Source organism: Poecile atricapillus, chromosome 2 (assembly GCF_030490865.1).
Source record: "Poecile atricapillus isolate bPoeAtr1 chromosome 2, bPoeAtr1.hap1, whole genome shotgun sequence".
Lineage (NCBI taxonomy): Eukaryota > Metazoa > Chordata > Aves > Passeriformes > Paridae > Poecile > Poecile atricapillus.
In genome coordinates this window covers 22,942,200-22,965,285 of record NC_081250.1, presented here as the reverse complement: position 1 = coordinate 22,965,285, position 23,086 = coordinate 22,942,200, and the positions used below count along the sequence as shown (strand labels likewise).

Genomic DNA, 23,086 nt, shown 5'->3' with positions numbered 1-23,086 from the left:
CTTCCTTCCTTCCTTCCTTCCTTCCTTCCTTCCTTCCTTCCTTCCTTCCTTCCTTCCTTCCTTCCTTCCTTCCTTCCTTCCTTCCTTCCTTCCTTCCTTCCTTCCTTCCTTCCTTCCTTCCTTCTTTTTCTTATTTCCTTTAGACAACCACTCTGTAGCAACACAGTTGTGTGTGCACACTCACTTGTGTGCCCACACATATACCTACATGTTCTGCACTGCAAGCATCATTATCTGCCTGATAAACACGCTCCATCTGACAGCCCCGCATCAAGGGCGGGTTCAAACAGAAGTGAGCTGCAGCAGAACTCACTAGTGAGCTTATTAGCAGACCACTGCAGGAGTACTGGTCTGCTGTGAGAATTGAAAAAATAAGCACTTGCATTTTAAGTACCATAAAACAAGATGAGGGGTTTTTCCTCTTTTATCAGTCAGAAAAACACATGAGCTATTATACCTTTGCCACGTTTGCTTTGAAAAGACCTAAGATAGGCAAGAAAAACCACAGAAGAAATTAGAAGCAAAATACATTTTGTTTTTTTAGCTTCTTTTTAACAGTATTGATAATCTAGTCTAAACCAAAGAACTTAAAATGCAGTTTAACTTCAAGGCATTCTTTATGTTGCTAATCAAAACATGATGGCTAATATGCATTCCTTGATTAATGTTCTTCTCTATTTAAAACCAAATGTGATTAGCTTAAATGCAAATATTTAAACATCACCATAATTAATATTTTGAAAAGTCTAACTCATTATTTCTTTGAAAGGGTTTTCTTTACATTTAATTTAAAAGTCTAATATGACTAACACTGTATTGTTATATATATGGCATATACTATTTTTAGTAAAGATTCAGTGCTAAAATTATTGAAATTATGTTAGCTAAAGATATAAAGACAAGCATCCATGTTGACAAGAAAATTTTCAAGCACTGTAACATTTGCACCCCTAATGAGCAATTATAATTTTTACTGAAGTTAGGTCACAACCAGAGGATTATCAAATACATGAGCTAGACTTCAGAGTTTTGTATGCCAAACATCTTTAGAAAAACTATAACTCCCTGCCCTCCATTCTGTCCCCTCTTCTCCCTTCTGTTTGCTTTAGAAGAGCACAGCTTCTATAAAGAGGAAGAATAGCTGCTGTTTTCTAGACTGAGCCTAAGTAGAAAATGTAATTTTAATACCCAGCATTCTCTGAAGCATTGGAGTCCTACATTAAATGGTTCTATCCTTTAGCAGAGCTCACCTTGCCTCCTCTCCACACATAATAAGTTACTTTAACTTTTCAGCTTAATGTAATTTTGTTTAGAGAATGGTAAAAACACTGACAACTCTGTTTCCCTTGGGTGGTGGATACCACAGATTGAAGAAAAACTAAATAATACAGGTTTTTTTTGGCAAAAGAGAGGGAGGATTTTGAAATTAATTTCCCTTTACAAATAGCCCTCCTTTCTTCAAGTGCTCAAATTCTTGAAGATAGCATCCATAGCAGTAATTTAAAGAGCTTGAGACTGTTTGGATGAGACACCATCACTGTCCTGTAGCACTGCTACAGCACCTCCCACTTCCACCCCATACAGGAGATGGGGACATCTTACAGGGAACAGTCTCCATCCCACACCGACTTCCTAACCCTAAGGAAGCTTCCTAACACCCAGGAATTAATTATTTGCAAGTGCTAATTGTTATGAGGTAAAGGCATACCAGAGGCCGCTTTGACAGTCTAACAGCAGAGGCTCTCACGTTGCCTGGGAACATTCCCTGGCATCAGTGGAGATGTAAACAGGCAAAATACTGACTTAGCATGTAACAAAATGTTGACAGGCTTTGGAGAAACTACAGGAAAAACTGCTATGAAAGTTTGAAAAGCCATGTTTTCTTATGCAATATGCTCATGTGTTTGTGCCAAAGGAGATCTCTCAGTCCAGCCCTATTCTAAATGAAGACTTAATCTTTTGAAAAAAATCTGGCTGTCAATCAGCTGTTAAGATGCATGTAGCCAGATCACATTTCTTAACCAAATCTGTATTTATTGATCACCTGGGAAGTAAAGTAGAATTCCTGAGTTAGAACACCAGCTCTGCAGTGGTTTTGTCCATCATAGACTAGTGATGTTTAAATAAATCCACGAAATTCCCATCAGTCCATGGCAAAATCCATGTTATGCACTACTTCCTATGAAAGCTTTTTTCTCACTGCTTCTTTTTGTGTTCTGCTTTCTCTTTAAGGAGAGGCTCTTTCTTTTACCTCTTTTCATCCCAGCTTTAGGGATTCTCTTTTAAAAATCAGTGCTCAGCAGATGCTTCCATTGTCTCATAAAGGCACCTTTTCAGGTGTATTACTCTCTGATCGTCTGTAGAACATTGTGAGGCTCAGGCTCCTACACCATCAGCCCATGATTAAGTATTTCATTTTCTTTCACCTAGGAACAGTATTGTAAAGAAACTGATGCACAGTCAACCAAAGCATTCTGATGTTTTTTCCACCTTCCTAACAAGTTCCTTCCTCTCCTTGACCATTACCATCTCTTAATTGCCACACACAGTTAATTTATCTTCTATTGCGACCATATCTTATCTTCTCCCACTTTACTCACTGACAGTACCTCCTGATAAATCTTTACTTAACTTCCCAGGATGGAGGTTACACAGCACCAGTCCCAAACACTAACTGAGAATGTCAGAAAAGTGAAAACTTAAGTGTAGATATTTATTCAAAGGCTTCTCCTGCTCCTTTATTTAAACAGGACTCAATCTGGCTGGAGAGGGGAAATTGATAGGACTGCAGACTGAAAAAAAAAGGGGAGGTTTAATAACAATGAAGAACATAATGCACAAAAAATCAGGAAGACTTGGGCACAAGACTGGCAAGGAAGTAGCTTGTTTGGAAATACTGCTTCATCTCTACTCATATAGGTAAGACATAGTTAATGTCTACTTTCATTCATTCCTGGAGATTGAGGCACAGTGATATGACTGGTGTTTGAATCTGTTTTAGCTCAGCAAATCTACATATTTCCTAAAGTATTGCGGAAAAAGAGTGAATAGTGAAAACATGTTCTCCAAATCTAGGGGATCATATTCATCACTGAAAGTGTCTCTGTCCTGTAACATGGGGCTTCTCATGTGGGGGAAACATCAAGATTTTACTGAAACAGCAACTAGCACTTTTTCATAATTCCCTCAAACTGTTTTCCTGTTTGAGAGCAGATAATTACTTTCCCAGTGATGCAGAATGGCAGGGCTTCATTGGTGATGAAACCAATGAAATGATGATTCCTGAGTACAGGAAGACCCCTCAAGATTATAGCGTCCATAATAGCTTCAGTGTGAATCACAGAGGTAATCCAAAGTTACTGAAATATTCCTGAAGTATTTCAGGCCTCCGAATTGCATTTTTTAGATTATCCTTAAGTAACTTACAGAGCAGGACATGTGTGCAAGTGTGTTTATGCTCACAGGTGCAAGCACAAACTGAGAGGAGGAGGCTGCAGCACAGAAAAAGCTCAAAGACCAGGCCAACTTTTAGATTTAAATATCTAATCTATTACTCGAAGCATTTGTAAGACAGTAAGTTATCTCAAAGCAGGCAGATAAAATACAAGTTGTTTTCTGACTTTTTAAATGGCAAAGAAAACAATGACAATTTTATTTTCACTATTACAAGCTGTTAAAATCACCTAAGTTAGGGCTCTAAATGACCTAGAGCCAGCAACAATTAGCTTTAGGAATGTATTTATTTTTCAGGTTCAGAAATGTTCCTACATATTAAGATGTCAGAGATCATAGTTATTAAAGCACTGGATGTTTCCTATAAAAATCAAGACCCTTGGCCACTGCAGTAGAGACTAATACCACATTTTCCAGACATGTTTCTCCTAGTAAACTGTGATTAGCTCTCTGCAGCTCAAGACTGTGCCCTATCAAATGAGTGTGAAAATTAGGTATTGATGTCTGTATGCAAACAAGAAATACAATGAAATTCTGTTTCAACTCTCAATAATCTTCCCAAATCCACAGGCACTTAATGTGCTCAGCATTTTTTAAAATATAGTAACCATTTATCACTGACGCCTTCTTTTCAAATGCTTTTTTTTTATGCTTACACAACTCAAGTTTATAGAATCAAAGCCTTTCCTGAGAGAACATCCTCACCACCAATGTTGTCTGCACTTCTCAATTTATCACAATTACTGTTAGCAGCTATTTTTTTCAGTTTTAAAACTTACTAACACATGCAAAGCACAGGAGTTATTTAACCCCATATCACATATTTAAACACAGTAATTTCACAAATCTTCACGAATAATGGAATTGGTTCAGATTTGGCAAGACATTTCAGGATACTTCATTATTTTGCTAGGAAAAGGAACAGATTAAGTCATCTTCAACTTTCATTTTTGCTCCTGATAAGTCAGTCAGGAAAGCTAGAGTTTAACAGCAATTTCAGACCATCAGGGAGGGGAGCGTGGCTGGCTGAGCACCTGTAGAAGATGATGCAGCAACCTTACCAGAAAGCTTTTGTGCACAGAACAGCATGAAGGAAAGCACATTTTTAAGAAGTGACAGAGAACCTGGTGTCCTTGACCAAACATCTCCAACAATCCTAATGGTCTGAGCAAATAGTATTCATTCCAGCCCAGCCCATAGGCCAGAGCATTTTGTGCAGAGCATACCATAGGAGCTGGTACCAGAATGATCCCAGAGGGATGTGTTTTGCTGCTCTAACAATTCCACATTTACCAGCATCAAATTCCATTACTCAGTTTTGGGATGTGCATGCCGGTTTTGGCTGTCCAGTTAGATGGTGCTTTCTATTGCTGTAATTTCAAAAAACAGCAAATCAGTGATGTAGGGTACACAACACAGTATGTGTACAGAAGAGAGATTTTATTTTTTCAGTGCTCCCAGACCTCCACAGTGTAAGGGAATGAAGGAGCTCAGTAGTTTGCAATAAGAGGCCCTAAAAAGATTAAATGATTGCCAGCAAGATTAGCAGTTACTCTGACTTACGAATCTACATACTTCACAGACATGGAAAGGATCTGAGAGAGCAAAGGCCATGTGCAGAAATGGAGAAAATACTGAGTAGCTATCTTCTGTCTTGGAGGCACTTTTCCTCCTGTCCCCACTCTCCATTTATATAAATATTATGTATTCATAGCTGAAAAAATCTATAGTCTGGGATGGAGAAAATAGAGCAATTCTAACACAATGCCTATACAAAAATTAGATTTAATGAAGTGCCTACAGTGGATTTATTTCCTGATGTTCTTTTGTGGTAATAAACCTACATCCCCTGACACACTTGGAAGCCAAACTGAAAACTTAAACCTGGAAATTTCTTGGCTGCCATCTACTGTTCAAAACTTTCCTGTATCTCACAGGAAAACAAACCAACCCAAACAACAATCACTGACACCTTCAGGCTTTCTCCTCTATTCTTGCTAAAACCAATGTTTTTGGGCTGCTTTTACAGACCACTACATTTCTGTAAGGATTTTGTATTTGCTCACTTTTCAATCAGTATCAAGAATGAGAAACACAAAAGCTTGTAAACTTAATGACACAACGTTTAAGGAAAGAACACTGTAGTATTTTTAGTACTTCAGTGAAAGACTGCTAAATTTTCTACTAATTCACTTGAGAGCACTAGAGTGTGATTTCACTATACAGCAGTAAGTCAGCAATCGGACAGAGTGAAAAGCAATGTGCAAGAAAGCTGTCTGCATTCCTGTTTTTCAAGGGTTTGTGTCTCTATCAGGGTAAACCCTACAAAATATTTCTTTCTCTCTTTCTCTCTCTCTCTCTCTTATTTTAAGAGCTATCTAGATCTACTTGTCATTTACAACTCCTTTGCTTCTTCTCCCCCTGCTCATTCACCTGCTTTGCCATGTTTAAAAAAAACCTATTTCTAAGATCCCCACTCAGAAGTTCACAAGACTATATATATTACAAACATAAACATGCACACATGTGTAGAAAAATGAAGACGACCACATCCTCCTAGTCTCTAGGAGACAAACTGCTTCCTCTCACAAAAAGGTATCAGATGATGAAACAGTTTTTCAAGGACGGTTATAAAGTATGACAACTGCAAATACAACACATATTGAAAAATTGAACCTTTGCAGAAAGATACTAATAGATGATCTAGTAATAACTTTAGCTTTCACAATTTCTTCTCTCAACTTTTTAATTTCCTTTAGTATTCATCAAAGTTTGGTGCGCTCTGCTGGAAAAGTAATCCTGACTAGAAAATCAGCACACTAGCAGTCTGAAAGGTACAATAAATATTCAGTGGCTGAGGAATGCAAGCAGGTCAGGGCTCATACTGTAACAGAAGAAAATGAAAAAGAAAGCAAAGAAATTAAACAAAAGAAAACCCACCCTGAGCACAATACAAAATAAGCAGTTAGAAGATGTGCATTACGGTCCACACACTGCACACCAGGTCGTTTTGATCACTTGTGATCAGGGATGTAATTATCTCTGTTGTGTACTTCCAGAGAGGGAATGTGAAGGAACTTGGTGCTTCAACCTACCTGGTTTGAAATGGGGTAAAGAGTGGACTCCAGGCCACGTATCTTCATTTGGTGTTCCAAGTACCTGCATACAAAACAAAAACAAAAACAAAACCACATTGCTTTAATGGAAAAGACATAACAAGTCATAGCACTGTAGAAAGCACTTCAAATAGACCTCTTAATTGGGGGATGGGGAGGAGGAAGAAGGTACAAAAGGTTAAATGATTAAAACATTTCCAAGGTACCAGTGGAGTCTGTAAAGCAGATGGGAGTACTGTGTTCCTGTCACACTGCTTGTTGAACCAGTGGATGTTAAAGCTACTTTCCATTCACAAGTATCAAGCTATCTGAGAGCACTGGTGCAACAGAAGCTAGATAATTTAGCTCAGAAATAACTTCAATCCCTAGAAACTTAAATAAGATAAATAGATAATGAATAGATGCTAGGATAGAAGATTTGCACAGATGGTAAAGAGGATGATCAAGAGTGTGACATGAACAAGAATGTGCAGCAAAGAGCTGTGATTTCAATGTGGCTGCAGTACACATAAAAATAGTAAATTCTTAGGAGATACAGACTTTATTGACTTCTGCATTATGCTTTGTTTCTCTTCACTTCAACTGTCCTTCTTGTAATGTGTCAGACCAACTTACAGCATCTAAGTATTTACGCTTCTCACATGCATCTTATATTCTCTGTTCACATGAAAAGTTCACTCTCTGTGCCCTTGACTCAAATAGTAATTAAAGTGAGAGAACTGCTATAAGTAGTTCTCCCAAACGTTGTTTTGCTTCATAACATGTAACTGTCAAGACTTGCTTTAAGTAAAGCCAGGAGGAACACTTAAATTAAAAGCTCTAGAAACACATTTCGGAACAAACTGTGGAATTTAATATTTCACTAGTAGGATCTTTCTTTTCAAAAATGTACACTCAATTTCTAACATTAATGAAAATTCTAGATTCTTTTGAATATTTGTTATAAGCTCAGGCCCTGGAATAAAAGATTGATATTCTGAGTGGAAGTAATTCACATTACTCTGGTGCTCGTTTTGCATTATCAATGTACAAAAGCCCCTCCGAGCACTGCCCCTATCTGCACTGCAGGTCATCTGAATAAATCTTTTGGGCCTACATATCTTGAGTCCCTGTGACATTCTGTGGGCACTTACATCATCATGAAGCAAGCCCAAAGTTAGTGTGAAAATCTTTGGTCCAAAAAACGTGAAAAACAACATCTACTCCAAATCATTTAGAATTGAAGAGATTTATTTTAATTTTGTTTGCTGCGATATACATGTGAGTTAGGAGCATTAAAGGAAGGACACCACTCTAGAATACTTGTTTCATTTCTTAAACTATGTAAACATTTGTTCATCTTAATAAATTCAAGCTGAAAAAATTTTTAGAAGCAAGACTGGTGAGGTAAAACACAAAAAGTTTCTCTTCAACTCTGCCAGAAATTTATTAAATTAAATTTAGAAATAAGCTTAAAATCTTGAGACAAAAGTAAGTGACCTCTAAAATACAATATTTATATATATATATATTTATATATTATAAAATATACAGTTTTTACCTATGAGGTTAGCTTTATGAGTCTAAGGCCTCAAATTTGTTGAGCAGTTTAAAGTAGTCATATGTTTCTAATCTAGAAATATTAATCCAAAGATGCTTTTTCTCCACAATCAAATACAATAGGCAAACAGTCCAACTTGGATGTGGTGTGATCAGTAGAAGGTGAAAGCAGAGCACTGAGGTGACAAAGGTGACAGTATCAGTGCAACTACAGAATATACATTCACATAGTTATTTCCCAGTGCAAATTTTATTTGTAAATATTGTTTGTAGCACATTTCTTTCAGTCTTTGTAATATGAGTTAATTGGCACTCGAATAGGATAAACCTGGCCCTGCAACTCTGATTCATCACAACACCCCTGTTCATCTCATTATTGCTATTAGAGAGAGCACAGTGCTGTCATTAAACATGGAGGAAATTAGGAGACACCATTGACACTATGTCACAAAATTCAATTTGCAAATAACTTCCACTTGCCTTCTGCATTAATCAAGCTCCTGATGCCAAGCACCTCCCAAACCAGGAGAGGGAGCCCGTGGATCAAAAACAGATTCTTGCATCAATTTAAATTTAGAAATATGGTTCTCAACTTTGCAACCTGTCTTAGTGAATCAAAGGAATATTATCTTATTAAATATGATATACTGGTTATTAATATATTTGTTCTGAATATTAAAAAAAAAATAGCCACATTCCTCCAAAAGTGTGTTCTTATTTGCCTTTATTTTAGATGAGAAAGAGGCAGGTATGGGACTGTACAGATGAAAATTAAAACCAGCTAACAAAATCTGTAATTTTCACTTTTTAAAGGAATCGTACTTGATTCAGTGTTTCTTGTTTCACTAGTTTTCCAATCCATTTCTTTAATAATACTCAAGCACATCTGCCACCACAGTATCTAGGAGCCAGCTACAAGCAAGTTCTCTGCACTGGAGTACTCAAAGCACTTCAGATATTTATACCTTCTCTCAAGGGCAGCAGTCAGGCTGAGAACTGAGAGTTTCCTAGCATCTAAACGCCAACCGTTTTTTAAGGTAGAGACACTTGGTAGTTCAGGCAAGGATCCAAACACTTTATTTTGGTGCATGATACAAATATTATAAAGTTCATCCTTCTTCCACATGACTTTTTGCATATTGCATATGCAATACAGAAATTCACAATACGTGACAACCAACAAACAGAGGAGAGGGCAGCAAACAACTGTGGTTTTGGTTAAGGTGAAACAGTCACTGCTCACAGGTAAATCGATATAAAGAGATTTGTAAGCATCACCTTGTAAGTGATTCTGCTAAGCAGCAATCAATCCCATTTTGATGAGTGGGATTAAGCAATCCAAAGCAACAAGCTTTGACACCTGCTATAACCTAAGCAAAGCTGTATTCACACTTAACTCCACAGTGGAGAAAATTCTGTTTTACAGCTTACAAGAGAGAATTAAGGCACCAACATGGAAAAGGGAAGTGGAGAGGAAGGGAGAACCCAAGAGTCTTCTGGTTTTAGTGGAATACACTGTCACTTAGCAGTGAAGACTGATTATCCAACCCTGGACAACAGCTGAACACCAGGAGCTGTTATTTTACAGGTGACCTCCTAGCCCCAGCTTTCATGGTCCACCACTTCTCATCCCAAGCATGCCACCAGGAGTTCTGCCTCCTCTACATTTCAACACTTTTTCTTTCTATTTCATGTTCCAAAACCACAAAAATAATCACTGCTGTCACAGCAATCAAGGCCCAAATTAATACTGGAAATGAACTTTTATTAGCATTAAGAATTATTTGAAAAAATTGGACTAACTTGCTTTCTCTACTGATAATTTTCTTCTCAGCAAGGTAAGCCTTCAGCTTGCATGATTTAATATCCTATTTTCTTTAAAATTAATTACTAACACAAGACTATTCTACAATTCTCAAATTTGGAATGGACATAAAATTTCCAAGTAGCATGGTGGTTGTCGTTTCTGCAAAAAAGATTTCAAAATCTGCTGAGGTTCTGCTGCTTTACACCACAGAAAACACTCTGGGTTCTTTTATTCTCTGACAAGGGATATAAAATGATGTTCTCATTTGAAACTTTTGCTATTAAAAATCAGGACCAGATTCTAATCCCATTTGTAGAGTGAGAAGTCTGTTTATATAAAAATAACAGATTTACAATACATCAGGGTGCTGAGGGTCAAATACCTGCCAGTAGATATCATTAGGGTTTGGCAAAAAAAACAGAACCTGCTGTTCAAATCTCCATACACAAGCATGATATAGAAAGATTTCCTAGGAAATGCAACAAAAATGCATCAAGGGCTGCTGCACTGCCTTATTTTTTTAATATAAGAAAAATTTTGGGGTTAGCATCTGGTTTTGCAAGGACTCACCATTCCCTGGTGTACAAGAGAATAATTAGTTTACAGTGAGCTTTGCACCACTCTACCAACACAATTAGTCATGTTGTCCTGTATTCTGCCTCGAATGCAAAACCATCCCACATTACTGCCATGGATTAGATGAGCAGCAGTGCAAATCTTTCCTAACAGCTCTTTCCCAATTGCTGGCATAATTAATAAATAAAAGCATTTATCCTTACAATACAAGTTCTGAATATACAAAGCTGCATATTACTGATATAACACTTTAACCCTTGTTAGAGCTGATGGTCCTCAAGAAAGGTGACAGTTTGGACTTCAACAAGACAAAGAAGCTGCAGCCTGTGGTATTATTGAGAGCAGAATGAAAGACCAGAATGCAAATGAGCTGCCTTTCCTTAGACAACAGTTATGGAAATCAGGCTAAGTAATATGCAGAATTTTAATTTTTTTTAATGTTAGGTCAACTTGATAAACAAAGAAAGTCTAGTAAAAAAGTGCCAGAAGAGGGGTTTGTTGAAAAATGCCCTGGAATTTTAACTGGGAAAAGTTACAAGCTGGATGTGAAAATTATTTCTTATTTCATTGTACCCTTTAAGAATGTTCAAGATTTCTTTTCCAGTCTTCCTGTTTGCTGGGTAAAACATACTGCATTTAGTGAATCCTTGGCTGTGATGTACCATGGGAGACCACAGCTGTTTGAGGAACTGAACTCAATCAAAAAAGAAAGAGAATAAGAATTGCAGAAGGTTTACAAATCAACAATCTCTGTTGAGTGAGATTTGGAGGTTTCAGATGTTTGGTTTTTCTACAAAAATCTGTTCTATTCCTCCAAAACATGTATATCTAATGAAGATTTCATTTTAGTCAGTGTCTTCTGTTTCATTAGAGGAAAGTTCATTACTGCTTTAGATTTGCCTCTTGAGGAGCAGTGTGAGTTCCAGGGTTTTTCTGCAGCAGCTCCATCACTCTTAGAGCCACCTCTGAACAGAAAATTTCTGCTCTGGAAAGGCAATGGTGCTAAGCCATTTGTCCAGATGATCCACCTACATTCCCTTCCTGAGGAGCAGAGTCAGGTGGATCTGAACCAGATATTTCACAATCTGGAAAAAAATCTGTGTTACAACCTAATAATGTCAGTGAGCACAAAGTACATAGAGCAGTGAACACCAAAGAATGAACTTCATCCTTCAACTTAGAATCTGGTTTTAGTATAATAGGTTAGAAAAAGCATTCAGTAGCTATCTGTGCATTATGCATGCTGACTCAGAGTCTGCTGACTGACAACTGCAGTGAGGCTTCCTCTGACTCTCTGCTGGGCACAATGGTGACAGCTGAGTGTCAAGTTTAATATCCAAAAGATTGAGTCAGAAACAGAACTGCCTCAATACCAGTCATTTCTTTCATTTCTTCACATCAGGAGTCTAGAGGTTTGCTTTTACAGTTCAGTTTCCATCAGGACCTGTAAATCTAATTAATTGTGTATACAATACACTTACAGGTTTGTTAGACAGGGGCCAAACACATTTTACCCTTGGGAATATTGTGGACTTTCCAGGGTTCACAGCTGCAGTGAAAAAGTCATCTCATTTTTCACTAAAGAAAGAATGTCTATCAGCTAAGATGGCAAGGATATATTTATTTGGATTCATGAAAAGTAAAGACCACATGCCTATTCATTGTCCTTGAGATTTAGAATATTGAAGGCTTACTTCATTAAATGAATGGCAAAAATTATACATAGTTCCTAAACCAGGAATCTATGTCAATTCCAAGTTAAAACAACTGAAGTAAGATTGTGTAATCTAGGCAGTCTTTTCCCATGTGGAAAGCAATAAAGGCCTTGTTCAGAACTGAAAACCATAGTTTAGTATAATTATTTTTCTTAAATAGCAAACTTTCTGTGTTTTTTTCAGTCAAATGACATCAAAATATCCCTTCATTATTCCCAGACAGGTAAGAAATTAAATTCCAGTGAAACAGATTAAAAATACAGAAAATGTAATGCAACAGATTAAGCATACAGAAAACATAACTTGTGTTAATCCTCTCCAGGACAAAAGTGTTAAACAAGAACACATAATTCTTTAAAGACAAATACAGAATTTAAATTTTTATTTTTAGTTTTATGTGTAAAACAGGTTGTAATTTTTTTTTGCTTCCTTCTGTGTAAATGCTACCAGAGTCATGAAAAAAATCCTTACAATGGATTTTATATGGCAAAAGGAAAAAGAAATTCAACTGCCACCGTTTTATATGCACAATGGTAATGTGCAAAAGAATATTTTTATGTGATCTACATTCATTTAGGGAATTAAATCAGAAATATGGATTTAAGAGAAAACAAGGCTGGTTAGGAAAGAAAGAGATTGGAGTATTTATTTTGCAAGCTATTTTGTGAATGATCTAATCAAGGTCTTTACGAAAAAGAAAAAAGAAAAAAAAAAAGAAAAATAAAGAAAAAGGAAGTTATTAAATTCTTTCATTATCCTTATGAAGTACCTGCTACACAAAAGGGAGAAGGCACCTCCTCACCAACTCCATAAACCTGTTCCTGCTGTAGGGAAAGGGACGCTGTTTTGTGAAAAAATGGAATTTATTGAGGCTTATTCTTTAAGGTGAAAAAAGAAGCAGCAAGAACAGAATGAGGCTCAACAAAAGAATGACTCAGGCATCAAGTAGAATATCATCATTCCATTATATATGGGTAATAGAACCACTTCCTTTGAGCATAAGAAGTGATTTATGATGAAGCTGTATTCTAAAACCTTGGGGTAATGTGCCAGTATGGATGAAGGAAGCAAAACATTCCCATTAAATTCTAATAACACACATTCATTAAAAAAAAATAAATTAACAAAATCAAGCTCAACTAATATTTTTGCTTTAGCTCTTTAGTCAAGTATGAAAAATTAGGTACTTGAAACAGTAGAGGGCCCAACTGTTCTTAACTTCCTTTCCCCATAGAGGCAAAATACAACGAAGTCTTGCCAGGAAACCTTTGTAATATGTGATTTTTTTCCGTCCTTACTTTATGTATATAAACAATATTTGAATAGCTGTCTGCACTGCAAAGTTAAATTTATCCCAACACTGTTTCCACGCCATTTGCAGCACAAGAAGTAAATCCATCATACTCCTCATGCACATGGTAACCACAGGTACCTTTTTGAGGGACCCTGGCAGAGACAGCCCTGCAGCTGTGCCAACATCAGGAGAGCAGCAGGGACAGGAGGGTGCCCAGGCACATCTGTCCATCCTCACAGAGCCCTGCATGGGCTGGGGGCCACAGCCAGGAGGAGGAGGAGGAGCAGGAGGAACTGAGCAGTTGTCACTGCAGACACAGCACAAGTGAGCACACACAGAGCACCAGGACAGGATTAGATGAAATCCCCAGCCCTACAACAAAGCACCACTGAGTTTGACATGACAGCATCCTTAAATGCTCAGTCAGGGAAGAGTTTTGTTTATTCCAAGAAGTGCCTACTAAATACTTACTACACTTTGACAGGGCTGTTTCTGTCATTAGGTGAGATGACTTTTAGAAACAAATTCTGTCCATAATCCAAGCTGAACTAGAATGAGCTCAAAACTAGAGTATTTACTCTGAATTTCACAATGAGAAAAAAGCAAGTGTGAAACACCTAGTACAGGACTGTGACATCCTTTTCCTACAAGGAGTCAGCACATTTCATCATAACGTCCTATTTTAGTAACTCACAACATTCACAGAAGTACACATGGTGGAAGAAACTGGTTTTGGTTTTTTTTTAATGATTCTTACTAAAATATTTATATGAATAAGATGAATGTTTAAAAAAAAAAACTGGATAAAAGGATTTGACAAATTTATTTTGAAAACAGAGGAGACTAGGCTGTAGAGACACAATCTGAAATTAGCAGCAAAAGAGGAAAAAGGAAACTCCTGACAGAGACTGCATTTTCCCTCAAACCAGTGCAACCACGCAGCAATTTTGCCAAATCAAAAGATAATCAAACAATGAGGTACATGGTAAAAGGGGATTGTTTAGCTCCAAAGTGAAAAGATGGCTCCTCTGTGAGGGATGTTCCATGATGAACTGCTAAAAGCAGAACAGAGACCCTGTCCTTCCAGCTTTCCCAGCCATCTTTGCTCAGGAGTCTCCTCCCATCAGCAAATGATCCCATAATCAGAATTTAAAAATTCTGGTATTAAACTAGACTTATGATCTCTAATAGCTGCTTTGGAGCTGTAGAAACTATAAAAGACCTCAATGAAACCGATTCTTAGTAAGAAGAGAAAAGATCTTGAAAGTTTATGGAGACCTCAAAGCTGTGGATCAGGAAAAGACTGGGAAGAAAATTCATGTAGAAGACTCAAGCTAACCTCAAGAGATTTCTCTGCCCCTCTACAAAGAGAAAAGTTAGGTCTTCTGGCATTGACAGAGCTTGTGAGCTCTCAAGTAAGGTTACAGAGAGGGAATGATTTCACTGAGGAAGAGATTGGTGTTAGCACACGTGAAGAAGCTGCTGCTGCTAGCTGTGCTGCAAGGTCTCTTCCTTACAGTTTGGGAACAAGCAGAATGGTTTTCTTTACTGCAAAGACAGCAATTTTCTGCCAGAAGGACCCCATAGCTTGTAAGGCATGCTTGTTTACATAGTCTTTAAAAACTGTTCTCATTTACTCTGTTCAGATAGTGATATACTCTGCATTTCACATTTCCTATCCTGTCTAGGTTGCAAAGGCTTTGGAACAACCCACCCAAACAGAAAGTCCTCTCCTAAACATGCTCTTTAAAGATTTATTTCTAATTTTTTTACTGACTTCTTTTATTTAAACTGAAAAAGGGGAATAAAAATAAAAGCCAAAACCTTGTGGGAGGCTTTTATGAAATGTAGTTCCAGAAGCCCTGCTGTGCTGGCTCAGCAGTTGGCTCATTTGAATTCCAGGTATGCACTACACAGGGTTTTTTGGAAATGCTGGCTTATCGGAAAAGCAGTGCTCCCTTTGGATCATAAAGCTGGCTTTATGGCCTTTTTGAAGACCATAAAACTGGCTCAGTTAACACATATGAGTTCCTACCTAGTGTTGTAGTATCCAATCTCATTGGCACAGGCCAAGCTCTGCCATTGCATCAGGATACTTAAGGACTTAAAGCTGCCATTCAGCTGGAAAACTTGTTTAAATAATTAACAGACCAAAATATGCATATTCCTATGAATCACCATAAAAACAGCAAGAGAAACCTTTTTATTTAAAATAAAATTAGGTTTCTTCACTATGGTATCATTTAACTACAACTGTTTAAACAAACCAGGACATTTGGGATCACACCCTTTCTCCCCAAGGATTTTCTCTGCACCAGGACCTGACCCACTGGTTTTTACAGGAACCAATCAAAGTTTCCCCAGAACAAACCTCCACTCCAAAGCAGTGAATGCACAAGGCACTTCTCTGATACTGAAAACATTTTGTCTCTGGCCTGGTGCCCAGTCCCAACACATCAGAGCAACGATTGTGCCTCGTTATGACAACACACCAGCACTCACCACTCCTCACGCCCAAGGAACAGCATATGCACGCCACAATAGAAGCTCATGACACGTGCTGCTTATGTGATAGAAATATACTTCCAGAGGAAAGCTGATGTGCCACGGCAGATAGAATACTAGAGCTGGGCTGACTGAGCTGCCTAAGCTCACAGTCTGGGGAAAATAAAAAAAAAATTGAAGAAAAAAAAAAAAAAAGAGAAGTATCATGAAAATTCCTTTTCTCACCTAAAAAACCAGGGGAGATAACATAAACTGAGACCTATATATGAAACCTGTTGCTCAGCATCATGGAACAGCATGACAGTAGAATCTGATCAGATAATCCAGAAGTTTGCCAGCTCCTTATTTTGCCAATTAAGGTCTTGATCTTGTAATAATCTCAATTTTGAATAGATTTTTGAAGCTACATGGAGCTCAGTGATGCAGTGGGTATTTTGTGAAGCTTTTTTAAGTGACAATCTACAGAAAATGAAGGCAGCCAGTCACACTGGCATTTGAAGAATGTGCAGGTTCAAATGTTACAATGTTTCTGAAACAGTGAGGGCATTAATAATGAGCTCCAATTGTGATGGGTATATAGATAGATAAGAGTACTCTTCTTGGATGTCTAAATATCCAGCTGATTCCTACATTGAACCTTATCAGAATTCCCAAATCAAATCCCTTTTAAAAATGTCTAACCTTATCACTTAAAATCCATTTCAAGTGATACAGTTCGAAGTGTGTCTCCTTCAACAAAACACAGCATGAGGCTTGGTGTATTAACTCCAAACATTTTGCTGGTACAAAAGAAAAGAGTTTTATACTCTCCTTCTGAATCACAGACACAGAACAAGCAAGCAGAATGAAAAATGAAGTACAGAAATAATTTTTTTCCTAAAAATGGGGGAAATGTCAGCCTATGTCTGATGGAGAGAGAGTGGCTCTAAAGCAGCTGAGACATTTTAAGTGGGGTCATGCAGAATCCCAGGGAGTTCGCATTCTCATCCTGAGGATGGTAAGATCCATGCAAGGATTGGCTGAACAGAACCTGTATCCTCCAGTACAGACTAGTGAGCTAGCACACCTCACTCAGAGCACTTGGGAAATTTCCAGTGAAATCTTTGCTGAAACATCTATACATTTTCCTGACACTTTCTTTACCTATTTCCTTGCAAACCCATTAAGAGCAAGGGGTTCATTGCCCTGACACTTTGAGGTATGTGCCCAAACATTGAGATCAGAAGTGGGTTTTGAAAGAGTACAGAATGTTGAAATAAAATTTTCAAAAATTGGAAACTGTGATTTAAACATTTATTGCTCATTTAGCAGTTGTGGCCTTAACAAGCAGACGGCAGATAGCCTGAGAGTTTTCATTTTGCTTATTTAAATGAAAGTGAAAACCGGTGTATCTCAACTGGAAGAGGCAGCAGCACTGCCAGCTTCAGTGAACCATCCTGTTTGTTTAGACAAACTGCACTCAGTGACTTTGCACATGACCTCAGCTATCAAAAGCACCATGCAGGAGGAACTAGGGAGTAGTTATCTCCTGTCTCCAACTGAACTTCAATCCATCTGCAGGGCAACTGCAGTGGCAACTCCTGCTCTTGGCAGCACTCCCTTTGGGCAAAATGGAACTACTTCCCAGGAGCTGCTGGAATTCATCCTCTCTACTCACTGGAGAAAGGAGCTGAGAGGACTCAGTATTTGTACTGCCTACAGCTCCAATATGAACTGAGGGGCATGCACTGAAATAATTAGCGAAGTGTGAGTGAATTACAGCAAATTCTCAAATGATTTGAGCTACTTAACACCTGTATGTCATGCTCCACTTTTTATTCAGAAAAACAGAATAAAAAACAATCCAGAGGGGAAATGTATAACTAAGTAAATAGGATACACAAATTTAAAAAAGAAAATTTGCATAGATACATGACAATGGGTTTCAGTACCACTGGTAGTCAATAATGAGAGAGAGGAGGGGAAAGACTGGAGTATCTTCTGTCCCCATTAAGAGCCACAGAAATGAATGGCCTGAAATACTGATGACATGAAGGCTGAAAAATGATAGGACATCAGATACAAGAACCATAAGATGACAGTTTTAATCTTTAACATGAGCAACTCTGCTATTACAAGGTGTTTTGGAGGTAAATTTTAAAGATCTCACTGAAATAGAAGAAAGGGAGATGTTATACCAATGAAACATGGACAATCAACTACATAAGTTATCAGAGAGAAAAATCAACCTCTCAACACTGTAGGCACAGCTGATCTCTTGGACTATGTGAGGAATGCACATGAGCAGCACAATGTTATCATTAAGCTATTTAAAAGGCTATTTAAAAAGCAACAAAACCATGAGAACATTAGCAAGAAGAAGATACTATAAAGCAGAAGTGGTAGGAAGCTGCACTGAAAGTACATTTTACTGAAAGCAAATGAAGCCCAATGAGGAGATAACTTTAGTAACAAACAGGTGTTTCACTACCCTTAGTTGTCAGCTACATTTGCTAGTCTGAATTTTTTTTTTTATGGAATAGGGTATTGCAGAGTTTTCATGAAAAGACCAATTAAACAAACAAAAGATGATTTTTCCCTGGCTGCAGCTTGAACTGCTTTGAACCGCTTTGAACTGCTGAGCATCTGATAAAGTGATCTGATAAAGTGAGGTCAGCAGGGCCTCACCCCAACCCCTCCCTTTCCAAGAGGAATGAGCAATACTAACACACTCTAACAAGCTGGCTCAGCAGCATAGCAGTGTCATCAACCAAATATCTCAGCCATCAGACCAGAGCAGATTATACCAAAATGCACAGGATCCCAAACATACAAATTATTAAGGCCTCTCTTTAAGTAATTGGGGCAATATGTTTTGTGGATGCACACGAAGATGAGACATGAAGGATACTGAAAGGATTAAGGATCCTGAAGGATACAGACAGGATAAAATCCTTGGCTGCTTTCCCTCTGATTTTATGTACTTTTGTTTCTCTTATGAGAAAAGCACAATTACCAGCTACTGGAAAATATTCAGGATACACAGGTTAAACATACATATATAGTCTGTTCTAAGATGAAAATGAGTTCAAATTCAAATAACACCATTTTGGAAAAGAAAAATAAATAAATTTAGGATATTACAAAATATCTGTGAAAAGAAGTAGGCATAATTCTAAAGTAATAAATCCCTCTTTATAATGTAATAAAGTTTAATCAAATTGAAAGCTTACAAAGTCAACTGATTTGTCATCTATCAAAAGATACAGAAATCCAACTGTAATCTTCTGTCGTGGTTTTAAACCAGTAATTAACAAAAGGGGGAAAAAAAAAAATTACTTATTTCTTGTTGTGAGATATGGATTAAAACAAGAGCAAAACAGGCATAAAACTTAAAAGGAATAAAGAAAGTTTATTGACAAACTACAATAATAAGAACACCAGAATAAACTTCCAGAAAAACCTTTTCATTTCTTACTGCCCACCATTCTTTTGTTCACATGACAACAGAGACAGAAACTTTAGAACTTTGATGGTTTAAACAGTTCTAATTCTTTCTACAGTCTTTTCACCAGTCTCTGTAGAGAAACACAAGTTCCTTTCTGTTAATTTATGGAGTTTCTCACAAGAAAGCTATTTTGTTATAGTTTTCCGTTTCCTTGATATCAGCTGCCCAGAGCTGCTGTTATCAGAGCCCACCCCTCCCATTCCACATCACTCGGAAATGTGTTATGGGTCATGAGTTTGCTATAGCATTTTTAAGGATAAGTTATTCAAAGGCAAAAAGTATTCTTCATCTGTTTCTGTGAGCTTCACTAGAAAACAGTTTTCTCATTGCCTCTCAAGGCTTCAAATCTCCCAGCACTTCACTATACCATAATTACTCTACTTTTTACTCAAATTTACGCTTTGAACACTCTATTCCTCCCCATACTCCATCATGAATTAAAGGAGTTCTTTTCAGGACTTCATTGTCCATCCTCATAGTTTTAACAGAAAGATATTTCAGCTTAATTAAAGCATCTTCTTAATTCTCTACCTTTCTTGAAGCTTCTTTTCTTTCTTGCCACTAGTAGTTTATAAAGTCTCTTTTCATGTTAATCACTCTCCTTTTCTCTCTCTGGATAAAAAGATTAATCCGCAAGTCTCATTTGGATAAGAAAGAGTTAAAATCCTGCTCAAGCTTTTGTAGATGGTTCGGTGATCTCTGCTGAACAGGAGCTGGAGCTGTCTGCGATGGAAAGTTCTTCATAGCTGCTCTGGAGAGTGTGGTTGGTGTCTCTGCTTGCTGCAGGCCCAGAGCCCCTCTCCTTCTTTACTCGGCAGTTTTTTGGTAAATTCTATCACAGCAAAACCTGCAGCTAAGCCAGGAACCAGCCTGGCCTGGCTTAGCCCGGGGCAAGCCCCCCCAGGCCCCATCTCCCGGCCGGGAGAACGGCAGGCCCAGCCCGGCCCCCGCCCGGCCACGTGGCCTGGGCAGGGAACCGGAGGCGAGCCGCAGGTCTGCTACCTTTCACAGCCAAGAAACAAAGAGAACAAGAGAGTTCTGGTTTTTTACTTTAAGGTGGGGTTCACAAGTTGATCCCACTTTTCAATGGCTAAAACTGCTGTCAATTCTCAGCAATGACCGATAATTGGTCAGGAGTAAAGAATCCAGGCAGTCCCCAGCAGCTCCAACTTTCCTTAAAGTAACTCCATGACATCTTCCAGTGCTCTAAGTCAGATGCTAAAAATCTTCTTTGATTTGTACTCACCAAAGGGTAATCATATTTATGTGAGAACATACCTACTGTACCACACTACATTCATTCTCTGTTAAGTATTTACCTTATGCTGTTCTGCTCCATCACCAAAAGGTTTGAGAGTTTGCACCGCAGCCATTTGCATCCTGTTCTGCCCTGAAAAAGCACTGTGTATAATTCTCACTGTGGTCTCACAAAATATATTGTTAGCTTCCTGTGATGTACTTGGAAGCAGACCTCAATTGCCAGAAATGCAGCTATGCAGTGGTACACATGCACACTCTAAAGACAAACAGCAAACACAGGACATTTTTCTTCCTGCAACTGACAGCTGGAGAATCCTGGTCTGCTTTAGCCTCCAAGTCTCTCTAAACTGAGAGCTTAGAAGACTGGGGAAGGAAGAACCAAAGCACCAGAATAAAACATAATACTGCCGAACTCATAACCTGCTCTATTTATTTCACACTCAGTTGAGAATACTACTGCATTAAGATTGTAATCAGGTAATTCTCCTACTCTCAGTATCTTATGAGTCCTTTTTTTTTTTACATTTTTTTATGTAGCAGAATATGTTTCATTTCTATAGCCTTTTTTTCTTTCCTTTTCCTTCTTATTAATACTGATTTTGTCAGCATTTTCTTTTCTCTGAACAAGACTCATAAGAAATGGCAACAACACACAAATAGTGGACACAGAAATTTTGTGACAGCATTTTTGCATGTATAATTAAAACTTGGATGAGGTTATACAAAATTTTCAACATATGAAAATTTTATGCCTAAGTTATTCAACCATAGCCATTTAATGAGCTAGAAAAGCAGCTGTCCTAATCAAGGTGTATTAATGTTTGGCCTGTGAAAACTTGAAGCCTCTTGAAATCACTAAGCTTATATCAAAATTTACATTTAGCTCACTAAGGATCAGCAGCTTGTAAAAATGATAGTTGAAGATAATCTTATGGCAAGTGCTCAGCATCTTGCTAAATCAATACCTAGTCTACTATTAGCAGTGATTATGGAAACATTAAAATAGGTATTAAAGTCTAAATTCAGATTAGGCTTACTGCAAATGGTACCTCAAAGCATGTGCATGGGCTGAAGGGGAAGTTTCCCCCAGACACCATGATAGAGAGAGCTATTTACTTTTACTAGTTATAAGGAGAACAGAAGAAATCAACTATTATCCTTGAAGTCTTTTAAGAAACATGTGAAGACAGGCAAGATGTATCAATCTTATATTCCCATCTCAAAATCATTGTCTAAAACAGCCTCACATGGATTTTTAGACATTTTCAACCTTAAGGATGTTTTGGCTTTTGCTACAGATCATAAACAACAATTTTGGCCATCAAGATGCTACAGAGAAAACTTTCTTTTGACAAGCAATGTGCAATTCAGACACAAGCAAAAGAAGAAAGGGAAAAGGGAAGATTCAAGTGCAATGAGCATTGTTTCTTTACTTATGAAAGAGGAAGCAATGCTACAATTTGATGCCTCATCATTTATTACCTCCCCTAGCAAATAAAGCCAGCATACCAGAGTAAGTTTTTTGAATGTGTCTATGTTTTTTATAGTACAATATTATCTTGTAAAATAAATTTTTGGATAGCAGACCAACACTTCTGCTCAGCCTGGGTTTCAGCTCCCACAAATGCAGAAACTGCTTGCAACTGCTTTTCTGTCCAGCGCCACCTGCATGCAAAAATGTTTGCAATTATAGCTTCATAACACATGTGAACACAACCTGCACAGAGAGGGATTTTACATGGCAAAGAAGATATTTCTGTGCTGTAAGGGGCCAAGAAGTAAGGTGCTTGCAAAGATGTAAATCAGTGCACGGATTTCCAGATGTAAATCAGTACTGATTTGCTCCAGCTGAGTCTCATCACATTTTTTTTCAATGTATTGTCTGTAAATATCCTTTCAAGGGCTAGAGGCAAGTCTGGAAAAGAAACAATGCTTCCTTATAATTATAGCCCATTTCTCATTCAGCAATTGAAATACGGCAGAAAGTAAACATTCTGATTCCAAAGAAAACCACAAAGCCATTGTTTTCCACTGAACCATGTCTTAATTTGTTTTCTTTTTCTGATAGCCAATTACTCCTCATGTTTTGCACTACCAAGCTGATAATAACCCACACTCTTGCAATGCCAGCCCAGCCACACTCAGGGTTTTGCTCAGAATTAGCAGGCTGGATAGGAACATCTTGGAAGCAGATGACACCTATGTGCATGAGGTTGTGTGACTGGCTGGCCTGAAATCCAGCCAATCCTCAAAGCAAAAAGATGGGGTTATACTTTAATTTATTATTTCCTCTCCTTCTCTTCCCTCCTCCTACCAGCTGGTAGGTCCCCTGGA

General features: G+C 37.8%; 1 protein-coding gene across 1 annotated transcript in view; it reads right to left on the bottom strand.

The window, feature by feature from the left end:
* CDK14 (cyclin dependent kinase 14) overlaps window positions 1-23,086 on the bottom strand; it is a 316,030-nt gene that overhangs the window by 95,192 nt on the left and 197,752 nt on the right. Inside the window, exon 11 of the mRNA XM_058833227.1 lies at window positions 6,549-6,612. Coding sequence (XP_058689210.1) covers window positions 6,549-6,612 — 64 coding nt within the window. The remainder of the gene's footprint in view (window positions 1-6,548; window positions 6,613-23,086) is intronic.